At 44.8% G+C, this 13,197-nt stretch overlaps 1 protein-coding gene across 4 annotated transcripts in view; it reads right to left on the minus strand.

Annotated features, from left to right (window-relative positions):
* Positions 1-12,844, minus strand: part of LEF1 (lymphoid enhancer binding factor 1) — a 116,861-nt gene extending 104,017 nt beyond the window's left edge. For 2 of the 4 annotated variants that reach the window (XM_070433532.1, XM_070433514.1), the window contains exons 1-3: positions 11,538-12,844; positions 9,021-9,087; positions 7,413-7,546 (exon numbers count right to left, since the gene is read on the minus strand). In XM_070433532.1, coding sequence (XP_070289633.1) covers positions 7,413-7,546; positions 9,021-9,087; positions 11,538-11,744 — 408 coding nt within the window. In that variant the 5' untranslated portion in view covers positions 11,745-12,844. The remainder of the gene's footprint in view (positions 1-7,412; positions 7,547-9,020; positions 9,088-11,537) is intronic. The other 2 variants (XM_070433542.1, XM_070433525.1) reach the window with 1 other exon arrangement.
* Positions 12,845-13,197: the final 353 nt, after the last annotated feature.

Consider the following 13,197-nt stretch of genomic DNA (forward strand, 5'->3'; position numbering starts at 1 on the left):
ACTCCAGCTTTGCTCCCTTAACTGGAAAACTGAGGGCTTTTGCAGGCTTTATATGAATTTCACATCAACCATACAAGCTGGACAAGCCAGATAGTAATATGCCATTTTGTGAATAAGGAAACAAAGACTGACAGAGGTTAAATAACTTCTCCAGGCTCTTGGGGAAGAGTAATAGACTTGGGACCAGGCTCAGCTTTCACCTAATAAAGACTCAAAATTTTTGCTTCCCTGTTGCAGACGGATATAATCAATTTACAGCACACACTGGCCTAGGAAAGTCAGCACGGGTGCTGCCACATGCATTTAGAAAGAACACAAATAATGTTACATATATATTTTATTGATTTCAAATAGGAAGAGAGAAAAACATCAGTGATGAGAGAGAATCACTGACTGGCTGCCTCCTGCACACCCCCTACTGGGGTTCAAGCCTGCAACCTGGGCACGTACCCTGAGGGGGAAATCAAACCGTGACCTTCTGGTTCATAGGTCGACGCTCAACCACTGAGCCAGACTGGTGGGGTGCAAAGAATTTTTAACATCAGAGAACATCTCAAGTGTTACTGAAGAAACAAGTCCTTTCTATCTGGGGAAGAATAAAAATGAAGTGAAAAGCATTAGCCATATGATACTAAAATATAATTGAAGATGGTTTTCTCTTTATTCTATTTCCATCTCAAGCACCCTTCTGAAAAAAAGCATCTCTACCACCTCCTCTTCTTCAATGAGGTTTCTGGACCTAAGTAAGAGCTAAGCACTTCTTATGATCCGTTCTCATAGGAGGGCCCACCCCCATTCTTCTCACAGGAGCAGCAAGCTCAGAGGATGGCAGCTTTCCACTCTTACCTGGAAACTTAACATTCTGTAAGGAGCTGAAAGACACTGATTTAATGCTCTTTTCATTGATGCAACAAAATCAGAGAGAAAGGAAAACAATACAATGCTAAGGAGTATGTAGCAGACACGTTTAGATTTTACTTTTCACATAGCATTTGGTTAGATACAGAGAAATCTTTTGGAAATATCCCAAAAACCCTACAGGAAAATTTCTTTATTCAGCCAATCTAATGAAGTGCCTATTCTGTACTAGGCTGAATATAACTATCTCATAATTCATCAGTAGTCTCAGATCAACTGATTAGATAATCCACTCTCATCAACAGTTGATAGTTTCATTGCAAAATATAAATATAAGGACTTGCAAAAATATTTTAGTATGTCAGCTGTAAATTTTTTGTTTTGGTAATTGTCTCACTGAGAAGCTGACAATAGTTAAAGAACATTAAAGCTACACGAGAGCCACTCCTCTTTTTACATTCTAGAGCCTTCCCTCCACCCAGCCCTCACTCAACCTTTCTCTATGTTGAGTAAAGTAGCAATAGGCCCCTTTTTTAAAGTGAACTTAACATTAACAATACAGTACTTGTGGGTATGGCTAGAAACAACGGTCAATAATCAAATGTTTTTCAGAGTTGATTTGCCCCTCATTAGCTGCAAAAATAAGATACATTTCTAGACCTTCTGTAATGCTGCATCTCTGCCAGTTATATTTCTCAGTCAGATGGGAGACAGGAGACAGGTAACCAAAACTCTTGCTGGCTCTGTAATACCCTTGCAAATTTCCCACTACACAGGGGAGGCAGGTGAGTACCATTCCTCAGTGAGCTTCGTAAGTAGTCTACATACTACTATAGCAAGTAGATAACTTCAGCAGGTCTATAAGTTTAGATAGAATGGGTATTGTGTGCAAATATACTACTTTACAGAGACTATAATCCTCTGAACAGCCTCTGGTATTAGTCTATAAATAGCCCAGGCTAGATTAGCTACGTTATCAAAATCTCTGGAGTTAGCAATCCCTGTTCACTGTTAGTGTTCAACTCCCAATCTCCCCCCTTTGGTGCATTTCAAACCTTACCCCTCAGTCTTTGTTGTTGGTCTTTAGGCCATTTCCTGACTTTATGCCTCTAAATCCTAGAGACTGAATCATTTTATTTGCCTAAAATGACTTAAGAGCTTATAGCAGAGCCTACAGTTCCTAGACTGTGACTTCATAAGGTCACAATTAATATTAAAAAACTGATCATGAATCTAAAACATATTTTTTTAATTATTTAAATAAGATCCAATGGTTGCCTTTTCCAAATGAGTAAGGACCTGTCGGAACAGTACAAAGCAGTACTAAGTCTCTCGATGCCACAGTATTAGCTTTCCACAGGCTGGCTCAGTTTGGCCTAACCATTTAGGTAATGACTTTAAAGATGCAAGTGTTACATGAATATCCTCTTTTTTCTAAACCTCATTCCCATGACAGCAGCACCTATGTAACGCTGAGCTCTACTCTGAGCCCAGAAATAAAACAGATGTGCTTTTCTGCTGGCCCACAGACACTGCTGGCATATTATGCCCTTAAATTCCAAGTTTACCTCAAAATCAAAGGGAAACCAGTTTTATAAAGTTCTAATCATGTATCTATAATATACACGTGAGAAACAAAGGAGTCAGAGAAGAATGGAATGATCCAATTGCTTTTAAAAAATGCCAGTCACATAAACCAAAAACATTTCTGTCTAAACAACTAACAGCATTAGTGAGAGAGAGAGAGAGAGAAAGAGAGAGAGAGACTGACTCAAAAGCTGCAAATTTTTCTCAGTTGATATTATGGAAGAATTCTTATGAGGCTACAAGTTCAAGTCCAGACAGACCCATTTGGGAGGCCCTATCTCTGTCCTATTAAATCACACAGGCGTCTTTGTCCACAAGAGAGACTGGATAAAAATAATGGGGTTGATGAGAGCAAGTCCAGGGCCAGCATGGGGGATGGGAGAGGGTTACTTCAAAGAGCAAGATTTTCTGTAGGTTGGCTCAATGGCCTTGTCTTACTGAAACTGGGTTGTTCTCATGTTTTTATGAACAAGAAATTTCTGGGATCATTTCAAAAAAACATATCTGCATAAGGGCCATACACTTGTGGTATCAGTCATGCAAGAACAACAGCTCCTGAAGGGCCATGCGGTATGGCTCCCTGGGCCACTGGAATAAGTAAGCTGTTAGTCATAAGAGACCTAAGATATCTGACGGGGGGATGGCAACGGCGCCCACTTATTCTTATTGTGATCCTTTCCCAACTTTGTAGCAGTACAATTAAGAATGAATCCAACAGAAGAGTCTGGGGGCTCTACGGAACTTTCCCATGCTTTCTTCCGACACCCACATGCAGATCTGAGGTAGAACGTGCTTTCTAAAAGTTGACTTCTCTTGTGCTTAAGGTAAAGAGGAAAAATTTTCACCCTTAGCTTCAAAAAGTATACAACTTAGATTAGAAAATTTAAAGTAACTTGTCAGTAAATCACACCAAGTAGCTCCTTGCACTAAAGTGAGAAGATACACTGCTTTAAAAATCTTGCTCAAAATATAAGCCATAGTCTCCTCTACCCTTGAATTAATTATTATTTCTGTGATTGTTTTCAAAGATACACAGGAATGTGATGTACAGTGATTTAAGTGTACGCTTACTGATCAGACATATCTGCCTTAGATCCTTAATTTCAGATGTCAGCAATGATAAGAAGAATCAAATTGTAGCTGTTTGTAAGCAAATACAAACATGGGAGGAGGTTACAACAAAGGTATAATAGGTATAATTCTGTCCCTCAGAAATCCAAATGTTGATTCCCTGAAAGTAAAAACCACACACTAGAACTCAAAGCCTAATGAGCTGTTTGAGATAAGGGAAAAAAGAACCCGAAACATTTGAATAGCAATGTCCAATAATAGAAATAGGAAAGATGAAATGCAAACAAACACCCTCCTTTCCCACCTTAAAGTCGATCCTCGGGAAGATCACAAAGAAACACACATGCAGCCAGCAGCCAGCAGCCAGGCTGGCCAGGTGCACTGTGGTTGGTAGAACCCAGCTGCAACATTTGTCGTTTCCTGCACTAAGCCGGCTGCTTTTCCCTCCCCTGAGCAGCTGAGAGAAATGAGATGTTTCTCTTCAAAGGTGTTAAACATTTGGGCTGTGTGAGGAACAAATGGAAGCCTGACACCTAAGATGAATAACCACAGCGCTCTAGGCCAGTGGGAACTTTCACTGTGTGAAAGCCAGCCAGGCTCGCTGCTCACACGGTATTCAGGCACACGAGCCACGAGCGCGGGGACCCCACAGAGGAGGTAGCAAACTATTTTTTTTTCTTTTAATGTTAACTTTTACCATTTGCCGAGAGGGATTTTCATAAATAAGACTCAGAGAAAGAATGGCTTGGGGGGATGCTTTTAATACACTCGCCAAGCTCTTTGCTCGGACATATTTAACAGGCTTCTGCATCCTCGCGCTCTCTACGAAGGCAGCCAAGGTTTACTGTGCTTCCAGAACTCACACTGACACCAAATGCGTTATCAGTACAGGTACATTTTCATTAGGTCCATTTTGTCTGAAGTAAGAATTCTTATTTAAAATTTTGTGAGACGCCCATTTGTACGTTTTGTGGTATAGACACACCTCTAAGAATTCCAGTTTTGGAAGAATATAATTAGCCCATTAAAATTTTCCTTCTGAAGGAAAAAAAAAAAAGCTGGATTTAAGAAAGTGGTTCTCCTGAGTAGATAATACTACACTCAGGTCATAAGTAAAAGCTCTTCGATCATACGCATGTCAGCGTTTGTCGAAAAGAAGAGGAAAAGCATACAGAATTGTTAGAATGAGCTACGGGCAGAAACATCTCTGTGCGTGCCAGTGGCCCTAAACTGCTATTCTCCAGATTACCTCTGCAGTTACTACAAATGGAAGATTCTGTGTGGGGAAAGGGGCAGTCTAGGCCTTCCCCCACCCCCAGATGTTTTTCTAGCCCTAACACCTGCAGGCCCAAAGTGCAGTAAACAAGCAGTTGTTTATAATGCAAATTCAAGTAACTGGGATGCCTCCGGGCTGCTCCCACCTTAAGCCCAAACACAAATGGTCACCCTGCTCCCTGACACCCCAGATAAAAACCTATCACTGTGGATGTCAGTTACACAAACGCTGGCTAGCTCGCTCTGCTAAGGACCGAGTTAGCAAGAAGGCAGAAGTGTGGTTAAGGGTGAAGGAGAGAAGCTGCCTTCCGGTTAGTGTTTTGGGTCTCAGACGCGTTAAAAACAGCTGTTAGGTATTAAAAAACCCAAGATTGCAACTCACTTCGGTTGAACCTTAAACAAACAAAAAAAAACTGGACATAGCCTTGTGGTTAAAACTGAAAAGCTTCTGGAACTGTGCAAAACTGCAGAATATCTGCAAGAAAATGTGCCTAAAATAATATGTCCTAAAATGTAACAGAATAAAGCAAAGCAGCAGATAACAGGGTAGAGTAACTACTTCCTGACCACACCCCTCTCTTCCAATCTACACCAACCAACATTTATTCTGGCCACAAATCTTTCCTAAACAATGAATGGCTGTTCAATTTACTGACCTCAAAATTTGAATACATACACTAACAATAAATACTGTCTATTTTCTATCAAAATTTCAAAAATGATTAATATGGGGGGGAGCAAAAGCTGGAGAGAAATGCTGAAGGCAGAAAATGCTGATTGAAAGAGGAAGAGAAGCTTACTTTTCAATATTAGTAGGGATCATCTATAAATACCAATAGCTTTTTTTTTTCCTTATATTGACTTTAAAAATTATTTTGAAAAGAGAAGTAGCTAAACTATGGAACAAATGCCACAAGTACTTATTCAGCGTTAACTGTGCATAGCTGAAAAGTATAAGACTGTTTTGGTGGCTATTTCCTATTGTTTAACAAGTCAGAGACTGTAATCTAGATTTGTGAGAAAGATTATTTGCTGTTCTAAAAAGCCTTAACAGAAATCTTCAATTATTCCTTATCTAAATCATATTCTCCACCCCCTTCAAAAAAACCAAACCAAACCAAATATCCCCCCTGTAAAAGAAATATCTGATATGTTTGTATGTTCAGTTCAACAAATATAGAGTCTCCTACAAATTTTAAAACTTAGAAAAGCATTTATTTGGCAGTGGTCTCTAAATATTAAACTGTATTTGTTTTTACGCGCTCATTCACTTTTTAGGTAGGAGGTTCATATTTACCACACAGGAATCTCTATCATTAAATATTTAAAAAGCCTTTTAAAATAAAATGTGAAATTGGTATTTCAACCATTACAAGATCTCCAAGGTCACAATTTTTGGCCGCGATATAAAAATTATAAAAATCTTAATCCCTACTCGAAAGTCAAGCATGTTTTTGAAATCTGTGGAAAAATAATGACAATAACTTCTAAATCACAGTGCCCACATAAAATAGTTCTGTTTCACATACCTATCATGTCGACAATTGAGTATCGTGGATAATCAAAATAAACACTCATACTCTTGACTATGACTCATTCCTCTCTGCAATTTTGATAAATCTTCCTGACCCCAGATTCTGCTCAGGGATGGATTAATGACAGTACTTTCCCCAAATGCCTGTGACTGATTTTTTTCACTTAGTGGAAGAACTGGACTAATAAGGCAAAAATCATAGGTGCCTTTTTATGATCAGGATCTGACTCCGGGGAGGGACAGGTAGACTGAAACCCTAATCCCCAAGGCCCAGGCATACATCTTTTCATACACTTTTAGGTGGGAGAGGGAGAGGGAGACAGAATGAAGGTAAATATATTGATGGAGCACTAAACATCAATCCCCACGCTGCAGGGCCTGTTCCCAGGGAGCACAATCGCCAGCACATCTCAGGTTCACACACTACACAAGTTACCCTTTAGGTGCTCTCTTAATGCAGAGACGAGGGAGGTTTCCCCTTCTCAGCCACAGAGAAACAGGGTCAAGTAACAGATCTGGACTTCTTCATGGTGCTATACATTTGCAACTCACATTTGCAACAATGGACAGTAGAGTAAAAATAGCTTGTCGCAACTGATTTTAAAAGAAACATTAGCTAATACAATAAAAGGAGGACTCTGTTTTAGAAGCTAAAGAAATCTTTCGAATGTTCAGCTTCAAATGAGCCAAAGTGTTCTGATTCTATGTAGCTTAAGGGCAATGTAGATACAGCATGTAGCTAACTGAAAGAGTAAACCAATTTTTTCTTCTCATCAGCACAGAAAACACAATACTCATAAAATTATAAGTTTGTTGACTTTAACTTCACTTGATTTCATGACAATTGGTGATCTGTTATTTATTAATCTTAACCAATAAAAAGCTAAAATTCCAAATACAAGACATCAAAGTTAGCACTCTTTTAAAGCAGCCATTCCTCATAACAGGTCTTATTTAGCAATGACTGGTCATATATAACGAAAGCATCTCCAATGTGCTTAAAATAAACCAAAACCATTTTTTTTTTCCAAAATACAAATTAATGTGCTCTTCTGAAAATAATTTGTAACATCGGCATGTTACTCACTGTTCTCGGAATGGGTGGAGAGAGAGATCCATTTGACATGTATGGGTCATTATTCATATTTGGCATCATTATGTACCCGGAGTAACTCGAGTAGGAGGGTCCCTTGTTGTAGAGGCCTCCGTCGGGATGCTTTCCTGAGAGAATCCAAAGAACAATTGATGATGCACTGGCTTCCTCTTTTATACATCCCTGTTTTTTATCTGAAAATTCAACTAGTTCTATGACAAATGGGACCTTACACAAAGAGTTGTTTACAAAATATTGTAACTGAATTATTATGCTCTATTTTAGATTGACAGTATTTATTCTCTTAAATGAAATTAGCAGTGAACCAGATGTTTTAAAAAACATGTGGTTCAATTTACTTCCACTACTGACTGGTGTTTTTACAAAAATAAGTGTTATCCATCTAACTTAATTTGTTCTATTACTAACAAACTGGACTAAGAAACAGAAACACATGAAAGAACACACACAAACCTAAAGCTACAATATAAACATATTAGGCCATTTAGCCATCGACACGCATATACATTTATACACTTAAAGTTATGCTTCACCTTATAGGCAAACTTGTAAATCCTACCTGTGCTTCAAGATTTCTAGAAAATTTCTACTTTTTACAGAAGGCGAGAGTTGTCACTAGTATATGGGCAACAACCCAAATTTATGAAGGATTAACTCCAGGAGACTTAATTTTGTGTGCTACACTTACATCATTTTGCCAAAGTAATTTGCATGTGTTCAGTATATACATTTCTTCTCTTTAATCTGTGTAACTACTTTGTAGCTCAGAAAGAAGCCTGATATTATAGTTCTCTTCCCTTCTTCTCTGGGTTGACATATTATACATACAAACACTTCGTTCTGGTCAGGCCAATTGTAAATAATTAAAGGAGAACAGAAAAGCCGACTGTCCAACAAGGAAACCTTACAGATGCCTTGATTCTTTTAAAGTCACATGGAGTTCTCCTTAAATCTAAAAAATATATACAATTTTTAAGTTTTGAGCAAGAATCAGAAATGGGGAGGAAGCCTGACTGTCATGTTTCATATGCATAGTCCCTAAATTTACAAATAAAGTTTTATATTTTTACAAGTTAGATTCTGCTTCACTGAGCCGTATTTAGTCCATGCATTCTCTGCCTGCCTCCGCACTGTAAATAGAAACAGCAATTTAACAAATGAAAATCCATTTGAAACTATTCATGTTGGTAAATAAATTGGTTTAGACTGTCACTATAACAATGCGGGGCGGGGGGGTGGGGGGGAAGCTATAGGTCTAAGCCAATTAAAACTTTAGGTAAAATGAAGAAAAGAGGCAAACCCATTATTTCCTCTTCCACAAAGAATTTGGAAGCCAAATGAAATCCAAAGTGCCCTAACTCATTCAAATATAATTTTAAAATTCCGTAAGTATACGTTAGAGATAAGCATTGTTTCCTGGGTTTTCTTTCCCATTTTGTTAAAATAGTGGGCATAGTATCATCACATCTGATCCTGTTTGTTTTTTGTTGTTGTTTTTAACTCAAAATAGCAAAACGTACCTACATTCACAAACTGCACTTGTTAAATGATAAAGTTGGAAGAAGTAGATTTAAGTCTTACCGTCATCAGGGTGTTCTCTGGCCTTGTCATGGTAGGATTCCTGCGAGGTTTGTGCTTGTCTGGCCACCTAACAGCATGAATCCCCATCCCCAAAAGAAAAAAAAAAATCACCTTAGAGTTTGTGACCATACTGATACAAGTGTGTGTCCACTGGTGCAACTCAATCACCTGTTTCATTCATCTAAGACGTGGAGGCGAGGGTTGAGTATTGGGGAATCTTTTTCTTTCCAACATGTATTTCTGAATCATTATTATCTACCGAGGACTACAAACAGCACAAGTAATAAGAGGAAAGACAATATCAACATAGTAAATTTGGGAAAGATCCACATGCTGTTCTGACTGCTGTTTGCTAAGATGCATCAAGGCTGCTTGGATGCCTAATATGATAAGAGTGAGTTCATGGGGTTGATCGTTTTGATAGCTTCTTCAACCACTGTTCGCTTCCATCAGAGCTGGTGAAAAGCTTGCTGAAATGTCACTTTACAACTGAAAATGACATTTTAAATAAAAACAAGTCAACCTCTCACAGATGGGGGCTTAAGGCCATTGTCCCAAGCCAGCGCCAGCAGGAGCTCCACTCCATATAACCTACTATAGCCGGCTGAGTGCAAGCTAACCAGAGAAAAGTGAACTACTCTGTGGTTAAAGAAAGGAAGATTTGAGAGTCGGGTTATAGACATCTAAAAGGTAGCCCAGCTAATATCAGTTCTGGTAACCACCATCCACCCAGGCTCAACCACGTGCAAATCAGTGGTATTACCCCCTTCACCATCCTCCTTGGGACTGCCCCATGCCCATTTACCACCAGGCAAACACTGACAGAGCCCGAAAACCTGGATTCTGGGCTTCAAATGCAGCAGAAACACGCAGAAAATGTGAAATGGTGGCAAGTTTATTTATGGAAGAAGGAAGGACAGCAAAATGGGTAGGAAGAAACAGAGGCGCTTCTACAAATATGAGAGCTTAGCCTGAGTGTTTTAGGGGTTTGGTTCTTTGGACATGTATCCCCCACCAATGACTTCTTCCCCTCAATATACACAGTCACAAACCATTCAAATGGGGTTGGGTGCACCCCAACTCCCTCCCTCCACCACGACGTCCCCTTCCCATTGGCATAACGGGGTGAAAGATTCAGAGGATAAAGACCACCCTTATAAATTCTCCTTAGAACTCTGGCCCCCCAGCCTTCAAAATGAGTACTCACCCCTGCCATTGGGATAAAGAAGGTAACTCTGAGGTGTTCTTAAACCCGTGTTTAAAACCCGAAATGCCCCCGCCCCCAAAACCACACGCTTTCTTTTTGGGGGCAGAAGGATGCCATTTAAGGAAAGCGGGTATAACCTCCAAGTTTCTTTGGAGGGAAAAATCGTTGATGAAATCATCGGAGTGTCAGAACTTTTCTACCGGATTTCCTCCAAAGCGTTTCCCAGCTGTTGAACGAGGGTGGCCAGTGGAGTGTCGGGTGTCAGGGTCCATCCGCCCACCCCACCCCCCTGCTGAAGCGTTCGCGCGGCCTGAAATAGCCCTTCCGCGGGGTCCCTGCTCCGGGCTTTCTCCCGCAGGCACCCACGTGGCTCTATTTACTCTACTCGAGTTACCGGCGCTATCGCCCGCCACTGGCCCGGGGATCTGATAAAGCGCTTTCCTCCATCCCCTGAGTGGGTGCCCTGGCTTCCGCCGCATCTCCACTCTGACTCGCCTGTCTTCTGTGTAGATTGAAGGCCTGATCCGGGCCCAAACTAACCCCAAATATAAGCGTCTTGGGTTTTTGTTTTTTTTAAGCGACGGGGGGTTGGAGAAAACCGGTGTTGCGGGAGGTACTGCAAGGGATGGCTCCGTTCAGCGCGCCGAGGGCTGGGGCAACAGGCCTGCGCTGGGCGCCCGCGGCCGCAGGGACCCAGCCCCGCACCGCCCCCGCCACCCGCCCGGGGGCTCCGCGCGAGCCCAGCTCAGCGGCGGTTGAGCCGCCCCCCCTCCCCCCCCCCCCCCCCGGTCCCCGGCCCACGCCCGCCTCCCCTTCCTCTCCGCCTGCGGCTCTGCTCGTCTCCACCTCAGCCTTCAGTGGGTTAACGCACTTGTGCAGAGATATCTACCGAGATAGCGGGCGCACTTTGTTTTCCGTCCTACGGAAGAATTCTGAGTGCAGACATCCTCGCTCTACAGCATCGCACCCTCTCGGTGCCATGAGAAGTCCGAAGGCCACGCGAACGTGCTCAAGGCCAACTTCTCCTCCCGCAAACCAGCGGTTTGGCCACCGAACCCCAAACGGATCCACCTGGAATAAGTTTCCCGGGACAGACCCCCACCTCCCACCCGACACGCGCGCGCCCACACACACACACACACACACGCACACGCACACAAAGGAGGAGGGCTGCCCGGGGGCTCGCCCAGCCTCCGGCAAACACGAGGGACCGTCTCCGGGGCTGCCCGGCGCCTGCCCTGCCTCCCTCGCTCTCCACTCTGCCCCGGGACCCGCCACACCTCGCGGCGCTCAGGCGGCGGCCCACTGACCTCGTGTCCATTGCTGGCCGGGATGATTTCGGACTCATTGACCAAGGAGGACTTGATGTCGGCTAAGTCGCCTTCCTCCTCGGGGTGACTGATCTCGGCGAAGATCTTCTCCTTCTGGGGATCGCCCTCGTCCTTGAAGGGGATCATCTCGTCCGTGGCGCAGAGTTCCGGGTCCCCCCCGCCGCCGGCCCCGGAGAGTTGGGGCATCCCGACCGCTCTGTAATCTCCGCTCTGCCGGGGGAGCACCCGAGGCGACAGCAGGAAGAGAGGGGGTCAACGAAAGGGGGGAGGGGGAGAACTGGAAGGATGAGCGAGGTAAGAGAGTGGGCGGAAGCGGGGCCAGCAAACGCGGGGCCCGAGGCCCGCAGCCGGAGCAGCTGCGGCGGCGCCCGAGTCCCGCGGCCGCCCGCGCCTTCCCGCTCCGCCGAGGCCGACGTCGGTGCCCGCCGGAAGCCGACGAGCACCGGGCAGCGAGGGCCGCCGCCGCTGGCGCCTCTGGGGGCGGCGGCGCGCTCTCGGCTCGGCTGCCCCGGCGGCCACCCCACGCCCCCAGCTGACGCGCGCTGAGGACGCCGGTTCTGGAGGAGGCACAACTCTCCAAAGTGCGGAGCAGGGTCCGTCGGGCGCGTCTCCACGCAAACCTCTGAACTCTAGCTCCCCCGGATGCCGAATGGGGAGTTGGTTGTCCGAGAAAAGAGGAGAGCTGGGCAAAAAGGCTCCGTGTGCCCCAGCGGAGAAGGTGCCAGGAGAATCAGAAGATAACGAAATGTCCACTTCCTGGAGGGTCAAAAAAATAAAGAGCCACCCGGCTTGGAGGTGTCCGCTTTAGAGCTGCTTATTTCCTTCTCTTTCACTTGGATTTTCCTTCTCCGGGCGCGTTTAATCTGCAGGAGGAGGAGGAAGAGGAGGAGGAGGAGGGGGAGGAGGAGAGGGAGGTGGAGGGGGAGGATAAGAGGAAGAGAAAGAAGTTTGCCAAGAATAAAGTTTGTGCGAGTGCTGGGAGTCGGCAGTGGAGGGCACGGCGGGGCCTCGGAAAGTCACAGCAGGGTCCTCGAACCCAAATGCTTCTGCCCGAAGCTGGAGCCGACACACACCCGCAGAGCCCGACCCCTCTTTGTTCCCGGCTCGAATTTCTCAGCCTGGCTTGCTGGCTGTCTCGCTCGCCGCTCTCCACGCCTCCTCCGGGCCGCTCCGTCAAAGCCAGGCGCTGCACCCCTCGGGTTCTCCCGGCCAAGGGGAGGGGGACCCCCGAGCTTGACCGCGTGCGGGGCTTCTGCGCGTCCCGGCTCTTCGGCCCGAGTGCGCGCAGCCTGGGTTCCTCCTCCGCGCCCTGCCCCGCAGGTGAGCGGCTGCGCCTCCCCGCCGCTTCTCCTCCTCCCGCGCCTCGCCGGCGCTGAAAAGCTACCCATTTGCGTCGCTTCTCCTCCCCCTCTTCCCCCGCCTCCAGCTCTCCTTGGCTGCCCGCTGGGCGGGAGGAGGGGGACCGCGAGTTGGAGGTGGTGATTGAGGACTTTTTTTTTTCTTTTCCCAGAGCCTGTAGGACCAGTCCTAGTTTTGGGGTGTGTGTGTGCGTGTGCGTGTGTGTGCGCGCGCGCGCGCTCCTGGAGGGAAGGATCAAGCAATTTGGTGAGGGAAGGAGCGACCCGGCGCTTCTTATAAC

The sequence above is a fragment of the Myotis yumanensis genome, unplaced genomic scaffold (assembly GCF_028538775.1).
Source record: "Myotis yumanensis isolate MYYU_CA2020_CCGP unplaced genomic scaffold, mMyoYum1.0.hap1 SCAF_1, whole genome shotgun sequence".
In the NCBI taxonomy this organism is placed as follows: domain Eukaryota; kingdom Metazoa; phylum Chordata; class Mammalia; order Chiroptera; family Vespertilionidae; genus Myotis; species Myotis yumanensis.